The sequence below is a fragment of the Pseudopipra pipra genome, chromosome 20, assembly GCF_036250125.1.
Source record: "Pseudopipra pipra isolate bDixPip1 chromosome 20, bDixPip1.hap1, whole genome shotgun sequence".
Classification (NCBI taxonomy): Eukaryota; Metazoa; Chordata; class Aves; order Passeriformes; family Pipridae; genus Pseudopipra; species Pseudopipra pipra.
In genome coordinates, this window is record NC_087568.1 from 8,707,495 (window position 1) to 8,730,233 (window position 22,739).

At 45.7% G+C, this 22,739-nt stretch overlaps 1 protein-coding gene across 4 annotated transcripts in view; it reads left to right on the top strand.

Moving 5' to 3' along the window:
• Window positions 1-17,008, top strand: part of TNC (tenascin C) — a 74,210-nt gene extending 57,202 nt beyond the window's left edge. For all 4 annotated transcript variants that reach the window (XM_064677107.1, XM_064677108.1, XM_064677109.1 and 1 more), the window contains 11 exons: window positions 2,297-2,419; window positions 3,637-3,780; window positions 4,857-4,976; window positions 5,584-5,727; window positions 6,894-7,024; window positions 7,995-8,127; window positions 10,136-10,287; window positions 11,135-11,231; window positions 12,727-12,888; window positions 14,345-14,508; window positions 15,706-17,008. In XM_064677107.1, the coding sequence (XP_064533177.1) occupies window positions 2,297-2,419; window positions 3,637-3,780; window positions 4,857-4,976; window positions 5,584-5,727; window positions 6,894-7,024; window positions 7,995-8,127; window positions 10,136-10,287; window positions 11,135-11,231; window positions 12,727-12,888; window positions 14,345-14,508; window positions 15,706-15,816 (1,481 nt within the window). In that variant the 3' untranslated portion in view covers window positions 15,817-17,008. The remainder of the gene's footprint in view (window positions 1-2,296; window positions 2,420-3,636; window positions 3,781-4,856; window positions 4,977-5,583; window positions 5,728-6,893; window positions 7,025-7,994; window positions 8,128-10,135; window positions 10,288-11,134; window positions 11,232-12,726; window positions 12,889-14,344; window positions 14,509-15,705) is intronic.
• Window positions 17,009-22,739: the final 5,731 nt, after the last annotated feature.

The following is a 22,739-nucleotide window of genomic DNA, read 5'->3' on the forward strand; positions in this document are numbered from 1 at the left end:
ATCACTGCAGTGCAAGGCAGCAGCACCCAGACCTGCAGGGTCTGCCCAAGGTGGCACAGGGGGATTTGCCCACTGCTGCTCTCAGTTGGTGTCTTTCAGAAATCCCTCTGTAAAATGTCAGTTAAAGTGCATTTCAGCCCCCACCCTGGGACCACAGCCCAGCTGTGGGCCACTTCATATCCTCTGTGGGAAATATGGGTTCCATGCTGCTACCTTCCTCTTCTCCTGATGATGTTTTGCCACACTGTGACAGCATTTTTCATCTGAGGTGATCCCAGAACACTTCACATGCTCTTTATATGTGATAAATGCAACCTGCTGCTTCCTGCTGCTTAGGAGAAGAAAGCCAGTGAACAGCAAACTCTAGTTTGTTGGGAATGAGATAACAATTAACAAAACCCATCCCTAATGAATAACAGCCGTGGGGGCTTTAGCAGCCTCCCAGGGAGGTTCTGTCTCTCATACAGCTCTTGGAGAATGATGCTGGAGGATAAAGGTAATTAATTACCTGTACTTGAGCTGAGTACAGCTTGTACTTGTACAAGAGATGAGCTAAGGTCCTCTATGAGTGTCAAGCCAGAAGCACACTGGCCATTTTCTCTGCCTGCTTCATTTTGGCTTTCAGGTAGCTCAAGAAGATGATTTTCTTTGCTTCTTTTTAATTTCCCTGTGCTCAAAGGTATTACTCTTACATCTCTGGGACTCATTCCAAGACTGATGCTCTGATGGTCCATCAATGGACTTTTTTTTGCCAGGTTCTCTCCCAGGAAAGTTGCTGCTGTTTGTGGAAAACTCACATAGTCAAAGCTCTTCTTCCCACTGTTTGTTATGCACCTGGTACAGAAAACACTCATGAGCTCCGTGGAACTGTGCCCAGCAGAGTCCAAGTGGGATGGATTGGTTATTTTATTTCCTGGGAAAGGCTGGAATTCCCCATGTGTGTGAAAATGGAGTGCTGGTCCATCTCTTTGGTCTCCAAAGAGCACTTTTCTTCAGCCACTCAGGGCACCTCTCATGTGAAGCCAAATCAATATGATTTTCACTTCTCTCTCTTGCTCAGTTTTCCTTTGTGCTCTTCAGCTTCCTTCAGACTGCCCTTCAAACAGGAACACCCTCGTGTGCCCTGTAGCCTTTCCAGCCCCACCTTGCTTTGTTATCTTTAATTCTTTTCTTCCCTTGGCTTTTCCTCGTGAGCAAACCCCACAAACACAACATGTCTGGTGAGCTCCAGAGGAATAATTTACATTTCTCTGCAGAGCTCAGTTGTTTTTCTTTCCTTGCCTTCCAGCTGATTTAGTGCAAGGCTGCTGGAGCTTTGGGGACACATGGAACAAACAGCCCTCTGACTCTTTCCCTCAGACACGTTCTTTCCAAGCTATTTCCAGCACAGTCCCTTTTTTTCCCCTCCTCTTGCCCCCCTTCCCCTGCCCTCAGCCTGTCTCCACTCCTCTTAACGTGGCTGATGTTTGGTATCTCTCCTCTTTGTGCTGCTCTGTGTGTGCTATTTAATTTTTTTTTAACACATCAGAGTTGTTTTGATTACAGCCAAAAAGGCTGGAAAGTTTGGAAGTGTAAATGTAAACCTTGGAGTGACAGGTCCCTCCACCATGTCCTTCCAGAAGCCCTTTCCATGCTTGTTTTAGAGGAGCTTAATTAAGCCTCAAAGTGGAATATTTCAGATATGTATTGCTTTCATCTTAAGTTTGGGTCACTTTGGTAAAATTTTGGCTCTGGGACTCAAGGGAAGGTCTAAAAACCATCCAAGTGAAACGGAAGTAGAAGAACCACTAAATACAGTATTTCCTGGGTGATAGAATGGCATTTCTGTACATGTTCCTCCATGTTTTGTTCTAACACTGAAATCTCTGTTACTTTTACATAGGTACATGTTGTATTTTTTAGTTCTGTACTGCTGCAATGGTCCTGAAAACAGGAGAATTTAGACCAAACAAGTTATTGCTGTAATAAAGTCATATTTGTAAGTTCTGTACTGCTGCAATGGTCCTGAAAACGGGAGAATTTAGACCAAGCAAGTTGTTGCTGTAATAAAGTTGTATTTTTAAGTTCTGTAGTACTGCAATGGTCCTGAAAACAGGAGAATTTAGGCCAAACAAGTTGTTGCTGTGATAAAACCACGAGCAGTTTGGTGCTCCCTGCATTAGGGTTGTTTAGGACAGAATGTTGGTAACACCAGCTCTTGGGATAGATGGATGAGACAAATCAGTATTCCAGCAGTAAGGAGTGATGAACAAACGTTTTACCTTCTCTTTGTGTGTGGTGTGTTCTCCTCTGGCAGTCGTGGGGTCTCCCAAGGGAATTTCTTTCTCGGACGTCACGGAAAACGCTGCCACAGTGAGCTGGACCCCGCCCCGCTCCCGCGTGGACACCTTCAGGATCTCCTACGGCCCTGTCACGGGGGGTGAGTGACCCTGAGGGGGGACAGCGAGGCAAGAGGGGCAGCAAAAAGGGTTTGCTGTGCTGCCATCCCCCTCTCAGTGCACATCCCAAGGGATTTTACACAGATCACCTCTTTTCCCTGCACCCCAGGAGGGCGGGTGTGTAACCAACAGTGCCCACATCCCATGGACAAGGCTGGTGAGGGAGCTCAGAGGGAGGTGCTGGAATGGTTGTACTCCTAAAATGTCTCTGTCTGAGCCTCCTCCCGGTTCCAAACTGTCTCATTACTTTTCAGGCATTTAGATTGGAAAAGATGGCCCTTGGAAATCATAATCCATGGTTATAAGAGTTTTCCAGCGCAGTGATTTTACTTAGTGCTCCTCAGGGTTGTCTCATCCCACCCATTATAGCTCTGGTTTAGTGCTCAACTTTAAAAACTCCCTAAACTTAAACCGATTTTTAGCATAATTTAGGGACACCTCTAAAGGGAAACAGCTAAAGAACAAACACTAGAGATGTCAGGAAAAAAATAGTCATGCTACTGACAGAGACAATTAAAGATTTATGCCTTCAGACAATACAAACTATAATCACATGTTTAATCTTAAATATATAGTGGTTCCACAGAAGAAAAGGAATCCACAGTCATAGAGTTAGGCACTTGTCTAAGTGCTTCCCTGGAATAAACCCAGAATTTGAAATAAATATGTGTCCTAGAGTCTTCACCACACATACAGCACCTCTTAAAATATGATATATCCTTATTCAAAATGAATTGGGTAAAGGGGGAATGTCCAACCCTTACCAGAAACAAAGCAGGTCTAAACTTTGAGTCCTGTCCTTGCAGGTGCTTGAACTTCCATGTGGAGAGTGCTGTGTTTTCTTCTTACACCTTGTTTTTGAAATTAGATTTTTCTGAACAGAAATCCTGAGATCACAAACTGGTTTGGGCTGGAAGGGACCTTAAAGCTCATTTCATTCAACTCCCTGCCATGGGCAGAGACACCTTCCACTAGAAATGTCACTTTTTTCTTCCTGAACACAGACCAATTTCTTAGATTTGGGTGTTATTGCATCAGTATTTTGCCCTGAGGCTGCTCTTGGACATCAGTGATTGTAACTAACTGGGAAAAGTCTCCTCTTCCTGTACAAGGGCATAGTCTTTACCTAGAAACAAATGCTTCAAGCTTTTCCTGGAGAGTTGTGTCACTAATCCCGTGGCATTTGGCCTCTTCCCAGGAACTCCAAACATTGTTACAGTCGATGGAAGCAAGACAAGGACCAAGCTGGTGAAGCTGGTCCCAGGTGTGGATTACAATGTCAGCATCATCTCTGTGAAAGGCTTTGAGGAGAGTGAACCCATCTCTGGCATCCTGAAAACAGGTAATCCAGAAGGAGGAAAGAGCAGGTTTTCAAATGTCTCCCCTGCAGACCCACTGAGATCCCATTTTTGCTGCCCACACAAACCCTGAGAAGCTTCTTGCCTGCTCCTTCCTTGTGCCTTTGCATTTTAGATGAGCGTAGAACCTCTAAGTTTGATCAAGCTTCACTTCCTGAGTGCTAAACCAACTTGTTGGAATACAATTCATGTATTTACAGCCCTAATTCAGCAGAAAAAAACCCAGGAGTTTAATTAATGCCATTTTTGAGGTGAGGGAGCAACGATGAGACCAGTTTCTGCTGTGGAGTCAAACTCCACATCTCCCATGTTCCAGCCTGTTTTAAGCATAAAAACATTCTACTGTTTTTTTTTTTCTTCAATGAAGCTTTAAATATCCCTGCAGGAAATGAGGCTCCACTCTGCTCCTGCTGACCCCTCCCTGCACCCTTCATTCTTTATTTTTGGGGGTTTAACAAGCATCCAGAGAACTGAGGCAAGGAGTATTGGATAGGAACAGGAGATTTGTAGCCCATTCCAGGTGTGCTGGAGGCAGAGATCCATCCTGATTCTGGGAGAGCATAAACCCATGTAAAAAATAGAGTCCCACAAAGAGTCAGGGAAGGACATGGGGGCATTTTGGGTGGTTGGCAGGCTGTGGGATTGATTTATTTCAAACTTGCAGAGCAAGCTGCTGGAAGGTCACAGTGGCCATCAGTTATTGTCACTTTAGTTATTTTTCCCAGCTCTGTCTCCTGAGTTTGCTCCAAAAACAGCCCAGATTTGAGAGTGTGGAGAGAAATACGTCAGCTCTGACAGAGCTGTTAAGATTGATGGTATTGAGGCTGATCTGAGAACATGGTTAGTTCTCTCTGTTCCCAGTGTTTCATCTCCCCAAGCATCGACCTCCCTTTCCAGTGGAGGCTTTTGGTGTCTCTTTATAGGCACTGACGTCTTCCCCGAGGAGCTCCACAGTTCCAAAGGGGATCATAAAAGCTGCACCGAGGCATTTTCCACCATCTATTTACAACAGAGTCGAGAATCTTTGTCAAATTTCTTCAATCTGGTTTTTTTTTTCCAGCTCTGGACAGCCCCTCAGGCCTGGTAGTGGTGAACATCACCGACTCTGAGGCTCTGGCAACCTGGCAGCCAGCAATTGCTGCTGTGGATAATTATGTGGTGTCCTATGCTTCTGAGGAAGGTGAGAAGAGTCAGGGGTGGCTGGGGAGATGGGGGTTACAGCTCTCAAAGTGTGCTCAGGAGTAGGTGCCAGGAAGATCAGAGAATCACACAATATCCTGAGTTGGAAGGGATCCTCCAGGATCATCCAGTCCAACTCCTGGCCCTGCCCAGGACACCCCAACAATGCCACTCTGTCCCTGAGAGTGTTGTTCAAACACTTCCTGAACTCTGGCAGCCTTGGGGCCACAACCAGATGACAGGGGGCTGTTATTTGAAGGAGGTGCCTTGCTGGGAGCATTTTAAAAACGGTCATTTTAGTTGAGCACTTTCAATTTAGCCACGAACAGAGAGAACTGAGATTCCTGCAAAGCAAAGGTGGTGTTATAATTCCTGTGAACACTAGAGAGTGCTCATACTTTTGGATAAAGGTCTCTGGTGTTAATTCAGAGCCAGCAGAGGTGTCAGCACAGAGCTGGGCTCTGGGCTTTTACTATTTTGCAATTGCACCCAGCCAGTAAAAAAACAAATCGGTGAATAAACCAGCGGAGTTGAGCGTGGCATGAACGTCTGAATGATGCTTCTCTTCTCATTTTCTTCTCTTCATCTCTTCTGTGTTTTCTTCTCAGAGCCAGAAGTCACGCAGATGGTGTCAGGGAACACAGTGGAGTATGACCTGAAGGGCCTGCAGCCTGCCACCGAGTACACGCTGAGCGTCCACGCGCTGAAGGACGCGCAGAGGAGCGAGACCCTCTCCACGCAGTTCACCACGGGTGTGTCCCACCCCCCTGCAGGGACAGCTGCCACCTCTGCCAGCCCCACCTGCCACCTCTGCCAGCCCCACCTGCCTCTGCCTGCCTCAAGTCAGGCAGCACATTGTGCTTTTTTCACTGCAAACCTGGGTGTTGGCAGCGTTTGTGTCTCGTTTGCTCTGCTGGAAGCCCAGGGGTGGTTTTGTGTCACCAACTGGAGAGACTCTCACACAAAGCAGGAGCTTTTCTCTGGGGGCTGATGTTGGGGTGCCAGTGTTGAAGGGGCCCAGTTGGTTTTCCATGAGCATCAATGAAATCATGGATATTCTTCATTTTCCTGACTGTACTTGGCTTGTCCCAGGGCATTAACTCGAGAGCCAAGAGCTGAACCACCCCAGTCTAGAGTTATAATCACAGTGGAGAAGGGAATGTGTAGCCAGACCAAGTATGAAAAGTTTTCCTCTTCAAAAGTCATCATTAGTACCAAAGTTTTATTTAATTTAATTTTATTTTATTTTATTTATATATTCTTTATATAAATATATATAATATATTGTACAAATATTGTACAAATATATTATATATAAATATATAATATATATGTATATATGTATATAATATATATGTATATTATATATAATATATACATATATAATGTATACATGTATATGTATATGTATAATATATACACATACATCATGTATATGTATATATAATATATTTATAGTATATACTATATAAATACGTAATATTTATATATAATATGATATATAATATTATAGAATATAATATATAGAGTATATACTATATAAATATATATTTGTATATAATTTTTATAAGTACATACTTATTTATTTATATATCAATACCAATCTATCTTCTTGTGTGAAATAATGACATGCACAACTGTATTTCCAAAAACACTTCAGTGCAAGTGCTTATAAACTAAAAAGCCTGGGAAAAGCCAATATTTTAACATAGATACAGTGAATACCTTTATGTCTAACCCCCCAATGGCAAAATCGCTTTTTAATCACCAAATTTAGGTTGAAATGTTTTTTTTAATTTCAAATTTCCAGGGAGGAAAGGTTTGCTTTCCTGGCCTGTTTGAAGATGCTGCCCATAAGATAGTCAGTGTGTTCAGCTCCTCAGAGATGTGACTGTGATTGCTCTGCTGTCTCCCTCAGGCCTGGATGCTCCAAGGGATTTAAGTGCCACTGAGGTTCAGTCAGAAACAGCTCTGATGTCTTGGAGGCCTCCACGTGCTCCAGTCACTGGGTATCTCCTGATTTACGAGTCCATTGATGGCAGAGTCAAGGTACAGCACTGGCAACCAAACCAGAGGGGTTTTACCTCAAAACTGGGCAGCAGAAATGCTCTGAAGTGTCCAGCAAGAGCCATAACCACGTGCCTTAAATGAAATACAGTAAAATGTTAATTATCTCTCTCAGGGCCAGACTGAACACAAATGCATTTAGAACCTGCTTAAATACTTTCCTACATTATTCCCTGGCACAGGAGCTGAATTTTGACACTCATCTCTCCACAATGCAGATAAAAGCACAAACAAGGGTTTTCCCTCATTCCAAACCTGTGTCATGGAATAAACTCACACACCCCAGAGGATGGCATTCCCCTCCTAAACCCAGGAGGATCCATCTCTGGGGTCTTCTAAGGCAGGATGAATCACCTTTGGAAGTGCCTCTTGTTCTCCAATGATTTGATTCTGTTCCTACATAATTAGATTACACTAAGTGCTTAAATATGAACCAGGTGAATTCCAAGGAAAAAAAACACCCAATTTTGGATGCCCAGCCTGGTACATCAGAGACAGTTCTGAATTCCAGGAAGGCAAATTCCCTAAGCACACTGCACATCAGTCTTTTACTGTGAGAGAAAAGCAGCCTTTGGAGGACTGGAGTGTGACAGTTCCTTGTCCTAAAGGATGATTCTTCCCAATTTTTTATGAGTTTGCACGTTCAAGGCATGTAAACATTCCTGCTGCCTTGCTTTTAAACCACACAGCTCGTGTGTTAAGATGGAAAAGACTCATTTCCAGGCAACTTCTATTGAACTTTTAGGGAAAGTCAGCTTGATAAAAATCTAAGAGGAATAACTTTGTATTAATAGTTTTGTATTGATAGATTTGTGCTAATTAACCTAGATGGTTAAAAATACCATAAATAATTGCCACAAAAAATGATGTGACAGCCTAAAATATATAACTATCCTGGTCATTATGCTTTTCATTCTCTGAGATCTCTCTGTATTATTTTTCCTCTCCCTAGGAAGTCATCCTAAATCCTGATACAACTTCCTACAGCCTGGCAGAGCTGAGCCCATCCACCCAGTACACAGTGAAGCTCCAGGCCTTAAGTGGATCCCTGAGGAGCAAAACAATCCAGACTGTTTTCACCACAAGTAAGGACTTTAGAGCACATGCACAGCTGAAATAATCTAAATTACTACTCTCAGGACAGAGCTGAGCTCTGCAATAAGGACAAACAGACCTCTTAGAAGAGTTTAATCCTATTTTTATTATGCACTTGTAGTGTAGGTGCAAAGTCTCTAAAGTTCCCCCTGAGTTGTCATCTGCTTTTCCCAGACTGGCAGGATGAAATTCTTTACTAATATTCACCCTCATCACCTCTCTCTGATGAAACACCCTGCCTTTCCCATGGAAAATATCAAAAGGAACTCTTTAAAATCCAGCTGACACCCTGATTTGCCTCTGAGCTGTGAAAACAAATCAGAGTTTTGAGCTGAAATGAAGCAAACCACGAACACAAGTGAGTTCAGTGATCTGAGGAGATGAATTTCTGGGCAGTTTGTCCTCCTCTTTCTGGGATGGGTTGTCTCAAAGCCACACTGCTCCAGCCCTAACAGGACAGCTCTCCAGGGAGCTGGATGCAGGAATAAATTGGTTTCTCTGAAGGTCACTTCCCAGCTGACACTGAGAAAAAGGAGCTGTTCTGTATTAGCTGTGACACTCTGCCTGTCATTTGTCTCACTTTTCACAGTTTCCAGCCTTCCAGGCCCAGCAGGACCTGCAGCCATTCCCATTCCCCCTCCTCCTGCTTGTACCAACCTCAGCCCAAGGACTGAGGAAGTGCTGCTAAAAGTCATACAGCCCAAGTGTGCTCAGTCACTGCGTGTGTAGAGCAGGAGGAGCTCCACCACGAGCCCCCAGTCCACAGAAAGAGGAGCAGAATTAAATCTGGGGCTATTTAACTGATGTTTGGTAAATTGACCACAAGCAGGGACTGACCAGGGTGACTTCACCCATGTCACCCAGTGTCAGCCTCGTTTAGGCAGGTGCTTAAGCCTGGCCTAAACTCTAAACATGCATTTGTGTGCTAATTAGTGAGAGGGAAGCACTGAAGCAGCTCCCTGCAGAGCCACTTCCCTCCAAATCCCAGCGGTGGTGGGAACTTGCACAGCCTCAAGTCACACCAGGGGAGGTTTGGATTCACTATTAGAAAAAATTTCTTCATGGAAAGGGTTGTAAAGCTTTGGACCAGCCTGCCCAGGGAAGTGGTGGGGTCACCATCCCTGGAAGTGTTCAGAAAACGTGTGAATGTGGCACTTGGGGCCACGGGTTAGTGGTGAACACAGTGGTGGTTCTGGGTTGACAACTGGACTTAATGATCTTAAAGGTCTTTTCCAACCTTAACAATTCTATGATTCTCTGAAATTCTCTGTAGCTGAGGAACAGGCAGGGAAGGGCAACACACTGGAAAGGACCAACAGCCACTGTGTGAGCAGCCACAGTTAAAACCTCTTCTGTGTGACATCACTTAATGGAACCATTGGCTGAGACAGTTAATGGCCTGAGAGAATTGAAAAAGAAAAAAAAACAAAAGCTTTTTTGTGGTTTAGAAATTTTTCTGACTGCAATGATGCTCTTGGCTCGTTGTCAGAAAGAAATGCTTAACATTTCCCTGTAACTTCAACTCTTACTTGGGTTTTTAAAGCTCAGTTTTATATCATATTTAGTACTGTGCTTGCTAGCAAAATACTCCCAATTAATTTATTTGTGGTTGAAAGCTTGTCTTTATATTCCCCCTCCCTTTTCTGTCCCGTGATCAGAGATTGGTGGGTTTGGTTTAACCCGAAGTTGCTGTACCAGAGCTGAGGACATTTCAGGATTTAGCTGGAGATGCACTCCCTCCTCGTAGGGACTCACCTGGCATCCCCAGCACTTCCCAAAGTGCAGACAGATGGGCAAAAGAACATCCAAAAGAAAAATTTACATCATCTGCTGTTTCCTGTGAATGTTTTATAGGATGTAATCATAAACCTGTGTCCAGGTTCTGTTCCTGGCTGTGCCATTGACCCACGGTGGATTTTCCTGACTCATCTGTATTAGAAATTCCTCATAACTGCTGATTTTTTTTAAGCACTGCTCTGTCTTTTCTTGTGTGTGCAGCTGGGCTGCTCTACCCTTACCCCAAGGACTGCTCCCAGGCCCTCCTGAATGGAGAAGCCACCTCTGGGCTCTACACAATTTATGTGAACGGGGACAAGGCTCAACCTCTGCAGGTCTTCTGTGACATGGGCGAGGACGGGGGCGGATGGATCGTGAGTATTGGGCAGCAGATCCCACCCTGCTCATCTGGGGCATCCCTCAGAGTGTTTATTTGATCAGAGTAGGGCTCACTTGTCTCTAAATCCGGGGAATTTTATCCTAAAACAAGGTTACCAGCTCTTTTTGTAGTTGGAGGAGAGAGAGGTGTCTCCAAAGGATGGGTCACATCAGTGGTTCCAGCACCTTGGAAAGACACTGATCCCTCTCCACTGGCTACAGGGGCTGTTGGAATGACCATCTTAGATTGATACACACCTTCTAAATAGTTAACAAGGTGAGGGGAGGGTGAACTGACTCTATTTGGATGAGAGACAGAGTGAAGGAGGTTAAAGCACAAGACAGAAGAACATTTGTTCAGCACGTGGAGTGGTGGCCAACAAGTCTTCCCAGGCCACTGTACAAGGGACAGTAAATGAATGGCATCAAAAATATACTGATATCCTCAAACCTGAACGTGCCAGAGGGACCCAGGGCACAGGAAGGAAAAAGGAGCTGGAGAAATGCATGGCTAGGAGAGAGGGAATGGAGAAATCCTTGGCTGAGGAACACAGAACTGCAAGACGTTGTTAAAAGGGCAGAGAGCAGGAACTGAAAGGCAACATCATATATGGGAGCCTGGGAAGCCATCAGAGAAACCCAACAGAGAAACCAGAGACTTAAAAAACCCAAGGAGCATCCAACAGCCTGGGTATAATTCAGTAATTTCAGTGAGACTCTGCTTTGGGTGGTATAAGAAGGGGGGAAGGAAGGTGAAGTTCTGTGTTTGTAAAAGCCCCAGGGCTTGTCCCCTCTCTGCCCAGGGCAGTCTGTCCATGACACTCGTTCCATGTGGGGTTGTAGGTGTTCCTGAGGCGTCAGAATGGGAAGGAAGATTTCTACAAGAACTGGAAGACTTATGTGGCAGGTTTTGGAGATCCCAAGGATGAATTCTGGATAGGTGAGTGGCAAGAATTTGTCTTTTTTTTTTTTAATTAAAAAAAGCCCCAAAGATTAGGAACCACTTAGAAGCTTCCATTTAGCTGGCAAGAGTCTTTGTAAAGGGGAATATGGTCTGGGGGAAGGAGGGCAGGGAGATCCTCTGTGAGGTGGACTGAGGTCCAAACCTGTCCCTGCCACTGCAGTTCAGAGATGTCATGTTTGGATCACCCAATGCCCACTGGTGCTCTGGAAGAAATCACAGGTGACCTGAGAAGCAACTGCAAACCACCTTCTTCCTGTGCTCCTGGAACACCCCCAACAGCAAAACCCTGTGATTCAGAGGAGCCAAGCACGGAAAATAGATGTGGAAAACCAATGTTTTGGAAAATAGAAGTGAAACCTCCACAACTGGGAAAATAGAAGTAAAAACCCCCCACATTTTGGAAAATAGAAGTAAAAATCCTACATTTTGGGAAAATAGAAGTAAAACCCCCACATTTCAAAGGTTGTGCTGCATTTTATTTGGTTGTCAGTGAAAGACAGTGATGATCACACAGCACAATTTTGGTTGCTTTTCCCAATGGTCTTCCTGCTTCTCTGGTTGCAAGTTAAGAGCTCTCTCAGTCAGCCTGGGTTTATTTATTTGCTTTTGTGCTGACACCCCCCTCCAGCTGAACTTTCCTCCCCAGTGTTGAAAGTTCAGTCCTCACCTGCTTTATTTCCACAGCCCACTCTGCTCCCATTTATGGGATGGCAGAGACACAAAGACAGAAGGACAAACAAACTGTGCTTCTGATTCAGAGAAGCCAAGCAGAGAAAACAGAGGTAGAAAACCAACATTTTGGAAAACAGAAGTGAAAAAACCCCCCACATTTCTGAAGGTTGTGCTGCATTTTATTTGCTTGTCGATGAAAGACAACGATGATCACTCAGCACGACTTTGGATGCTTTTCCAAACGAGCTTCCTGCTCCTGTGATTGCAAGTTAAGAGGTCTCTCAGTCAGCCTGGGTTTGTTTATTGAAAGGGAAGGGGTCTCTCAGTCAGCCTGGAGTTGTTTATTGAAAGGGAATTGTTTATTGAAAAGGAAGGGGTCTCTCAGTCAGCCTGGAGTTGTTTATTGAAAAGGAAGGGGTCTCTCAGTCAGCCTGGGTTTATTTATTGAAAAGGAAGGGGTCTCTCAGTCAGCCTGGGGTTGTTTATTGAAAGGGAAGGGGTCTCTCAGTCAGCCTGGGGTTGTTTATTGAAAGGGAAGGGGTCTCTCAGTCAGCCTGGGGTTGTTTATTGAAAGGGAAGGGGTCTCTCAGTCAGCCTGGGGTTGTTTATTGAAAGGGAAGGGGTCTCTCAGTCAGCCTGGATTTATTTATTTGCTTTTGTGCTGACCCCACACCCTCCAGCTGAACTTCCCTCCCCAGTGTTTGTGCCCTGCCTTCTTTCTGCAGCCCGTTTATGGGACAACACAATGGCAGAGAAACAAACACAGGGAGAGAAACAAACTGCTCCTTTTTGTCCACAGGCCTGGAGAACCTGCACAGAATCACTTCTCAGGGGCAGTACGAGCTGCGTGTGGACCTGAGGGACAAGGGGGACACAGCCTATGCTGTCTATGACAGGTTCAGTGTGGGGGATGCCAAGAGCAGGTACCGCCTCAGAGTGGATGGGTACAGTGGCACAGCAGGTGAGAGCAAATATTGATCTTTTTCCCTTCTCATTTATGTTTTCTCCCCCACTGACTCAGTGTAATTATGGGTGTGTTGATCAGTTCACAGCAGGTACCTTTTCTCTGTGTGAGGTGTTTGAAAATGGGGATGTATCAATGTGTTTTATGTTTCCATTTTAAACCCTCCAGTCATTTTGGTGCCACATTTCATGCCATGCTTGTGACAGGATTTAAACAAGTATATTAAACCACAGTATGTATCTCATCTGGCCAATCTTGACTTTCCTCTATGATATTGATTGTTTTACTTCTCCTTTATGATTTTCTCCCCATTGGCTCCTGGTAACTGTGTGTGTGATAATCACCATCACAGCAGGTACCTCCTCTGTGTTAGGTGTTCCAAAATATCAGTATATTTTATGTTTCCATTTTAAATCCTCCAGTCATTTCAATGCCACATTTCATGCCATGCTTGTGACAGCATTTAAACAAGTATATTAAACCACAGTATATCTCATTTGGCCAATCTTGACTGTCATTTATACAGCCAATAATAGCTTGGCACAGCCTCATTCCTTGTCAGTAGAATTTGCAGCAAAGTCCTGCTATAACATGATTTATAATTTTGCTGAACAAATCAGCTGCCTTTTGTAATCATGCTGGGGCAAACCCTGCAGCCCTTACTGAGTCCTCTTCAGGGCTTCAGAGGATTAAGAGATAAATCCAGTTTCACAACCTGTCTTAAAAGGAGATAATTTCCCGCTGCTGGTGCAGGGATGTGTGTGGGCTCTGCCCTGTGACCAGCACAGGAACTTCATGCACAGAGATACAAAGGATATGCAGCAGGAGAATTAATGTCTGCTTAGTTTAGGTGGGATATTGGGAAGAACTCCTTCCCTGGGAGGGTGGGGAGGCCCTGGCACAGGTTGCCCAGAGAAGCTGTGGCTGCCCCAGCCCTGCAAGTGTCCAGGTTGGAGGAACCTGGGCTGGTGGAAGGTGTCCCTGCCCATGGCAGGGGGTGAACAAGATGATCTTTCAGGTCCCTTCCAACCCAAACCATTCCAAGATTCTATGATTTAAGGCAAATACACTGGTGCAGGTTGGTAGTAGCTGCTACAGCTAGTAGGGTTTGATCAATGTGGAGACTCCTTTGGTCTTGATTCCCTCCTTGTGACTTGCTCTGTCCACACTGTACAGGGCCAAAATCCAACTTCCAACTGAGCTGCATAAAAACAAAAACCCACTTGATATGTTGGGGATTAGAAACCACCTGGAAAAAATATTTTGATTTGCCTGCGACGACAAAAATTGTCTATTTCCTTCTGTATTAAAACAAGGCCAGTTTTAAAAACTTAAATACACCTTCATGATTTAGGCAGTGCATGGCACAGTCCAAACATTTGCTCCAGAATGGGCATTCCCATGAAAAACCAGGCAAAACACTGACCTGGCTCTTTCATCTCCTCCCATCCAGGTGACTCCATGACCTACCACAACGGAAGGTCCTTCTCCACCTTTGACAAGGACCATGATTCTGCCATCACCAACTGTGCTTTGTCATACAAAGGTGCTTTCTGGTACAAGAACTGCCACCGGGTCAATCTGATGGGCAGATATGGGGACAACAGCCACAGTCAGGTGAGTTGGGGGTTGGAAGCTTCTGTAATCCATGAGGAAAAGGAGAATTGCAATAATGGATCCGTCTGATGGTTCAGCCAGATGTCAGAGCACCAACCCATTCTCCAGGATCATAGAGAAATATATGGGCAGTTGCTCACAAAATAAGGATTTAACATCAGCTGTTGAAATATTGATGTTTTTTGTCTGATTTCCCAAGGGAATATCCCAATGTGCAGGGAACAATTCGAGTTTTCAACATGGGAAACAAAATGTTCTTCCTGCCCTGAAAGCCAGGCAAGGAGGGACAGCTCTGGGGGGCAGAGGTTTAACAGGACCAAGCTCAAGGTGCTGCACCTGGTCCAGGGCAACCCCTGGATCAATCCAGGCTGGGGATGAGCAGATGGAGCAGCCCTGGGAGAAGGACTTGGAGGGGCTGGGGGGGACAGGCTGGACATGGCCCAACCCAGAACCCCTCATGCCCTGGGCTGATCCCCCAGTGTGGGCAGCAGGACAGGGGGGATTCTGCCCCTCTGCCCCCTCAGGTGAGACCCCCCTGCAGAGCTACTCCAGCCCTGGGAACAGCACAGGGAGGACATGGAGCTGCTGGAGAGAGTCCAGAGGAGGCACCAAGATGATCAGAGGGCTGGAGCAGCTCTGCTGGGAGGAAAGGCTGGGAGAGCTGGGATTGTTCAGCCTGGAGAAGAGAAGCTTTGGGGTGACCTGACTGTGGCCTTTCTGGACATGAAGGAGCTACAGGAAAGATGCAGGGAGACTATTTCCAAGTACTGGAGTGACAGGACAAGGGGAATGGCTTTAAACTGACAAAGAGGAGGTTTAGAGCAGATATTAGGAAGAAATTGTTCCCTGTGAGGGTGGGGAGGCCCTGGCCCAGGTTGCCCAGAGAAGCTGTGGCTGCCCCATCCCTGGAAGTGTCCAAGGCCAGGTTGGACGGGGCTTGGAGCAACCTGGGATAGTGGAAGGTGTCCCTGCCCATGGCAGGGGGTGGAATAAGATGACCTTTAAGGTCCCTTCCAACCCCAACCATTCTATAACAGCCTGTGGGTGGGTCTGGACAGGTTGTACATTCCCTGGGCTCCCCAAAGCCCCTCCTTGTTGTGCCCACACCAGAAAACAACCTCAGACTGAAGGGAAAGCACCAAACCTGCCAACAGCAGTGAACGTGTGACCTCCCACTCTTCATCTTCTCCTCCCCAGGGCGTGAACTGGTTCCACTGGAAGGGCCACGAGTATTCCATCGAGTTTGCGGAGATGAAGCTGAGACCCTCCAGCTTCCGGAACCTGGAAGGCCGACGGAAGCGAGCGTAGGGCCCCAGGGAGGGCAGGGGGAGGGGGGGACGGACGGACGGACGGACAGGGGGGTGTGGGGCCATCCTCTGGCACGGCTGGGGGGGCTCCACGGAGTGTCCCCGGGCACGGCTGACCCGCGGCCCCGCGGAGGCTTCGCGGCGTTCCCGACGCCAGGCCTTAAATCCAACATTCCAGCTGCCCGCCGGGGACGTCCTCCACACCAAAGACAACCATCTCAAGGGTTGGATGTTGGGGTCATTCGTTTTTTATTTTTATTTTTTATTTTTTTTCACCCCCCCGGAAAGGCTCTGGGATCAAAGTTCTTCCGCGTTCTCTGAGTATCTGTCGGGTGGCCCAGGGGAGGGGAGGGAGAACAGCTTTGTACGTTGGTAGTTTGTTTTAGAACCAGCCATATTTTACACACAGAAAGGTGTAAGATTAATTATTATTATTATTATTGTTATTATTATTATTGTTATTAGTTATAATGGAAATTCGTCGGTTGTTTGAAAGGCTTTTTTTATATATATATATCAAGTACCACAGAGGAGGGGATGGGAAGGGGAAAACAGTATGATTTTAAACTAAAGCATAAGATTAATATTATTAATATAAAGACAAAGTAATAATAATAATAATGATGATAATAATAATAAGCTACATTTTTGTCATTTTGAAGAGAACCATGCTTTGGGAAACACAGCGGGACAGTGTCTGATTGTAAATTTTTTTTTTATAAATAAAAGCACAATTACTTTTAAATAAATTTCTACCTTTTTTTTTTTTCATACATGTTGAGTTTGTGCATGTCCAGGATATATTTAGATGGGGACATAAAAGACAGGCTGAGAATGATAAGGCTGCTGAGCCCCTACTGAAAACTGTTCCTTTAGTCAGTGACTGGTTGTAAGTATTTTGGTGGGTTTGTTACAGTGAAATGCCCGTTGCTTTCCAAACATCATCCTTATTTTTCCTGCCCAAAAGCTTCTTACATGTTTTCCTAAGTGTTACTGACCAATGTTTGCTCCATCCAGGTGGGAATAACTAACAAATACAAGGAAAATACAGAGTTGTTGTTAGGAACCATTGGCAGCTTTGAACACTTTGTGTAAATAAAGGGCTCTCTTTTTTTTTTATATGATGAAAATAAGTGTAGTTCCTCTGTATCACCCTCTTCAGTTGAAGACAATAAAAGATCTTTTGTTTTAAACCAGTCTCTCTGCCCTACTTCAAGGTTGCATTTTTCAAATAGAACAACTGTTTCTGTCTCCTCAGTGCTGTGTAAAATATGACTAAAAACATTCAGAATCAGGAGGGAGGAAACAAAGGAGGGAAGGAATCATTTCCCTTCACTCTTAGGTCCAGTCTTCCTAATTTATATATATATATATATACATATATATATATGTATATATATTCCATTGTAATATTGTTGTTATTTTTAATTGCAGTCCTTCCCTCATTACATTTCTGAGCTGTAACTGAGCATCTTGGGGATGTTGGAATGAATCCAGAGAAGGTCATGGAGATGCTCCAGGAGCTGGAGCGCCTCTGCTCTGGAGCCAGACTGGGAGAACTGGGAGTGCTCACCTGGACAAGAGAAGGATCCAGGGAGAGCTGGGAGCCCCTTCCAGGGCCCAAAAGGGCTCCAGGAGAGCTGGAGAGGGACCTGGGACAAGGGAGGGAGGGACAGGACAAGGGGGAATTGCTTTGAAATGAAGGAAAGGTTTAGGTGGGATATTGGGAATAAATTGTTCCCTGTGAGGGTGGGGAGGCCCTGGCCCAGGTTGCCCAGAGAAGCTGTGGCTGCCCCTGGATCCCTGGAAGTGTCCAAGGCCAGGTTGGAGCAGCCTGGTCTAGTGGAAGGTGACCCTGCCCATGGCAGGGGGTGGGACTGGATGATCTTTCAGGTCCCTTCCAACCCAAACCATTCCAAGATTCCATGCTCATGTCCCAAGACCCTCCTGCTGTTCACAGTCTTGATTGAAACCTTGGCAGTGCCCCAGTGGGAAGAGCCTGGTGGGTGCTCCCCCAGTACCAGGGTGTAACTGGGACCCTCTTCACTGTGAGAGAGCCCTGGGACAGCAGGAATTGCTGGGTGGGGGCACACAAGGTGCTGCCAACAGGAACCCCAAAACCTGGGTGTTTTGCTTCATTAATAATCAATGTCAGCAACGGATTCATGTTCAAAACCCATTTGAATGTGGCAGTCGAGGACAAGATTTAACAAGGAACAGGATGATGCTTGTTTGACTTGATGATCACGAAGGTGTTTTCCAGCCTGGATGATTCTATGATTCTACATTTCAGAAATGTCTGATTTCTTTAGGTATTTACAGCTCATTTCCCAGGAAGTGTCTCACACCGGGCCCAGCTCTCCTTTGCCGGGCAGGGCTTTGGGAGCCGGGACTGAGGCACCCAGGGGTGGTGCAGGGGATTTACCCTCTGGGAACAGGCACTGCCCGGCTGGGGGAGTGGGAGAATTCACTCTTCCAGCGAGTATTCCAGCATCCCTGGGCAGCCCTGCTCTCTCCTGCTCCATGCTGAGCCTGGCTGCCAGCAGATGGCACGAGGGGTCCGTGTGGGCTGTGCCTGCTCTGGCAGCTCCTGGGAATCCTGTGGATACCCAGCATCACTCCAGACACTGCCACTCCTCGCTGCTGCCTCCCCCCGTGCTGACATCCAGCACTCTGAGCTCCCTCCCTGCTCTTGGTGTCTCTACAACAGTGGTTTTGTTAGGAAAACTATCTGTATTTTGTAAACCATCGCCCCATGGCCACACAGCAGGAGCTTTGCAAGCATACCCATAAGATAAAGTTAATTTTTGGCTTGCAGGTGCAGGATCTGAGTCACAGCAAAAGCAGATATCGAAGAGAGACTTCCTTCATTAATATTATTCCAGGTAATTTGAATTTCTTTCTTCCATCCCTTCCACCCAATTGAATTTACACTACTGAATATTGTTTGTTTTACACAGGGAACACAAGTCTCCTTTGACCTTTCAGAGCACTGGCAAGGGTGTGAGCTGCAGCACTGAATTAAATTCATTCTCTATGATTAATAGCCCTCCTTTGGTGTTTATTACAGTAAATGATAGGCAGCATAAAAAAGAACAAATCCAATAAGGAAGAAACAGGCTCCTCTCTTGGAATGCTTTCCAAGTTACTGGGAAATGGCACCAAATCCGTGTAACTGGGCCCTTGGAAGCTCTTGCAGTCTGTTTGCAGACATCCAGGACAAGAACTGACATTTATGAAATGATTTCCTCATTCCCAGTCCCAGCCCAGAGCTGCCTGTCCCTGGCTCTGGTGTCATTCACCTTGGCAGCTCCACAGCTCAGGTTTGTTCCTCTCTCCAGCACAGACTCTGCACAGGAGCAGGATGATATTTCCTGTAATTACTCACTGACAGAGGCCCCGTTTGGTATTTTTTTTTATAATTACCACTGTGAGAGAGGGACTGGCACATCCTGGGAGTAAAACACTCCAAGAAACCCCTCAGAGCTGCCACGAGCTTGGTTTGGTACCAAAGGCTCCACCAGGGGCTACTGGGAGGGATGGATGGATATTCCCTGTCTGCTTTCTCTCTCCTGATTGTAACTTGTGAGAATTAGTTTTAAAACACCCTCAGTTTTGAAATCCATTTATAAACTGCCCAACCTTAGTGCTGGTTTTAATCCTTAACATGACCAAGCAGTTTGGGAGCCTCGAGGGGGCAGGAGAGGAAGGGCTTCAAAAATGTCTAAGCAGTGAGATTCGAGGTCTCAGAGGCACTGAAGGAGGTATTTGGGAACATGAGAGGGATTTATAGGGTTAGGACTGTGTCCATAAGGTATTTTTGGGACAAAGCATCTTCTCCAGTGTCACTGTCCTGCTCTTACTGCAGTCTCAGCAAGATATAAGGCTTGAATTTCTTAAGTTTGGGTGAGGTGAGTGCTTAAAGCAGTTGGGAAAAAGTCAGCTGGATGGATAAATTTGGGGCACTGAGGCTGAAGCTGATGGCAGCATTTAAGTTAGGAAATCCTCTGGCTTTTTGTGAGACTTGGACTGTTGAGTGATGTGTTTTTTCCTGAATCCAGACACAAGTGTGAGGTCACACTGAGTGAGTGACATCTGGTGTGTTGTTGGAGATGACAGATACTTCAAATTCCTCCATCTGCCAGAGTAACACCTTGATATCATCTCAGTTTGACCCCAGGAGAAGACCCCCCTCTGCTGCACCACCCCTGGGTGCAGCTCCCTCACCTCCCTGCAATTCCATTCGTGGGAACTGATCTCACCTATTTCTGGGCTAAATGTAACCACAAACCCAGGGAATCTTGCCTGAGCCTGCACTGGTGAATAAGCCCAAGTATTGCAGTGGTTTGTGACAAAAAACACCTTCTAGTTCCCACCTTCCCTGTACAGGGATGTCACTTCATTCAAAATTCCAACTTTGACTTGCTTTACTTTAAGAGCAGTTGGGCATAATTGGGGGTTAAATAGCATGAAAACCAAGAAATGGAGTGTGGAGTGATCAGCTGGCTGCCCCTGCCACCCATTTGGTCTCAGTCCACTACCTGACTCCAAAACTGCAGCCTTGAAAAACCAGCTTGTAGCTGCCACATTAACTCTGAGGGCTGTTAAACTCTGCAGGAACAGTACTCTTTTCTTTTTTCTCTTCTCTTCTCTTCTCTTCTCTTCTCTTCTCTTCTCTTCTCTTCTCTTCTCTTCTCTTCTCTTCTCTTCTCTTCTCTTCTCTTCTCTTCTCTTCTCTTCTCTTCTCTTCTCTTCTCTTCTCTTCTCTTCTCTTCTCTTCTCTTCTCTTCTCTTCTCTTCTCTTCTCTTCTCTTCTCTTCTCTTCTCTTCTCTTCTCTTCTCTTCTCTTCTCTTCTCTTCTCTTCTCTTCTCTTCTCTTCCTGTTTTTCTTTCCTCCTCTCCCATCCCATCCCTTCCCATCCCTTCCCTTCTCATTTTCTTTTCTTCTTTTCTTTCTTTTCTCGTTTTCTTCTCTTCTTCTTTTCTTCTCTTTTTCTTCTTTCTCTTTCTTAGCACTCTTTGTGCTTAATCTAATGAACTTTCTCTATCCCACCCTGATTAGTAGAAAGCTGAATAGAAATATTTAGGTGTCATCAATAAGCAGCAGCTTCATCCCCCACCCAGAAAGGACAAGGTGGTGGCATCAGCCTCGTGGGTACCTTGCCACTTCTGCCTTCTGCCTTCCAGGGATGTGGACAAACATCCCAGGGCTCTGGAATAGAGCTGGGATTGCTCTGCTGGTGCTTGGATTGTGGCTGCTGGATCTCTGCACTCTCAGGAGCTACAGGCAGGCTGGAACTCAGGAGCAGATGGAGACACCTTCACAGCGTGTTAAAAATACAGAGACTTGACAAAAATGATCAGGTAAAATGTATTGCATGGGAAGTGGGGAAAATAATGTAAAATTAAACCAAAGAAGACATGAACCCTTTGCTTGCTGGGGACAGCCCCTGTTCAGCATTTGCTTTGAAAAACATCTGCCCCAAAGCCCTCCTGCCTCCAGCCTTTATTCCTTTATTCCTTTATTCAGGTGCCTTTTTCTCGGTGATTTCAGGCCCAGGAATCTCAGCCTGCAGTGCTGCAGCAGCTCTGAGTGGGTACAACCTGTGTTAGTCCTGCTCAACAAGGTGTGTTTTGTCAGCAAGAGACTGGGAGAAAATCTCAGCCAAAGCTGCAGGGAAGGGCTTTGCTCTGGGAGGGCTGAAAACCTCCCTGTGAAAACCCATCTGAATCACACTTTAAATCTGGAGGTGAGGGAGCTGCTTTGGGTGAGGGGGAAAGACAATTTTCAGGGGAAAAAAAAAAAAAAAGCCAACAAAAAACAGAATAAAAGATGATGTAAGAACCTCTCTGCTTTTCTGGGTCATCCCTGGCTGCTCACAAGCTGTTCCTGGCTCCATCCCAAGGAGTTTAGGAGTAGCCACACAGCCTGATGACTGCACAGAGAAGTTTTCACTTGACTTGCAGCCTTGGTGAGGAATTTCCACAAGGCTGAGAATGAGTCTCCATCCAGGCTCGAATCAATCCTGTTCCTTCTGCAAAATAAATCTGTCCTGCTGCTTTTTGCAGGTGGAAATGACATCCCAAGGAGAGGGGAGCAGGAAAATATCACCACACACCTGCATTTCAACAGCTCTGTCAGCTGAAGGAAAGTTTCCTGGAGGTGGTAGGAGAGGAAGTTATTACACTATAAAGAGGCTGATGTTGTACCCAATTATTCAATCTCTGTCTGTCCTTCATCCCTTCCACTCCTACTTACATTTAGACACACACATGCTAAAAAAAAAAAAAAACAAACCACTTCAGCTTTAGTCACTTTAAAATGTGTGGAGCTCATGGTCTCACTGAGATGGCATCTGCAAAGTTACTCACTTGTGCCCTTTCAGGTGACATTGAGGATAAGGATGGGTTTTGTTTGTTTGTTTGTTTGTTTTAGGGTAAAAGTCCCTCTTCAAAACCCCTGAAACTGCAAAAATCTGGGCTGAGCTTTTAAAAGGGGTCTTGTAATGTAGGAGGCCCAGTCACATTCCTTAGTGCTGATGTTTGGCTTTCCCAACTTTGGCTTCTGAGGTGGGGAGAAGGGTTAGATTTGAGGAATGGCAGCTTTGACCCAGAGACAGGAGCTAAAAAACTGCTTCCCCCTCCTCAGTCCCCTCATTGCAGCTCCCCAAAACCAACCTGGAGACAGAGAGGAGCCTCCAAATCACACACTCTGTGGGCAGAAGGACAACATCTCCTGGTGGTGAAGAGGGTTTTTGTGGTGTACAACGTGCAACATCACAAACAGCTGCTGTTATTCCCAAATTCAAGACTCTCCAGACTTGAATTGCCACAGGGAAAAATCCAAACCTCCTGCCAAAACCACTTCAAAGGTGTCTCACTCCGAGATAACATCTCTGCCTGAGAGGGTATTGATGAAGTCAA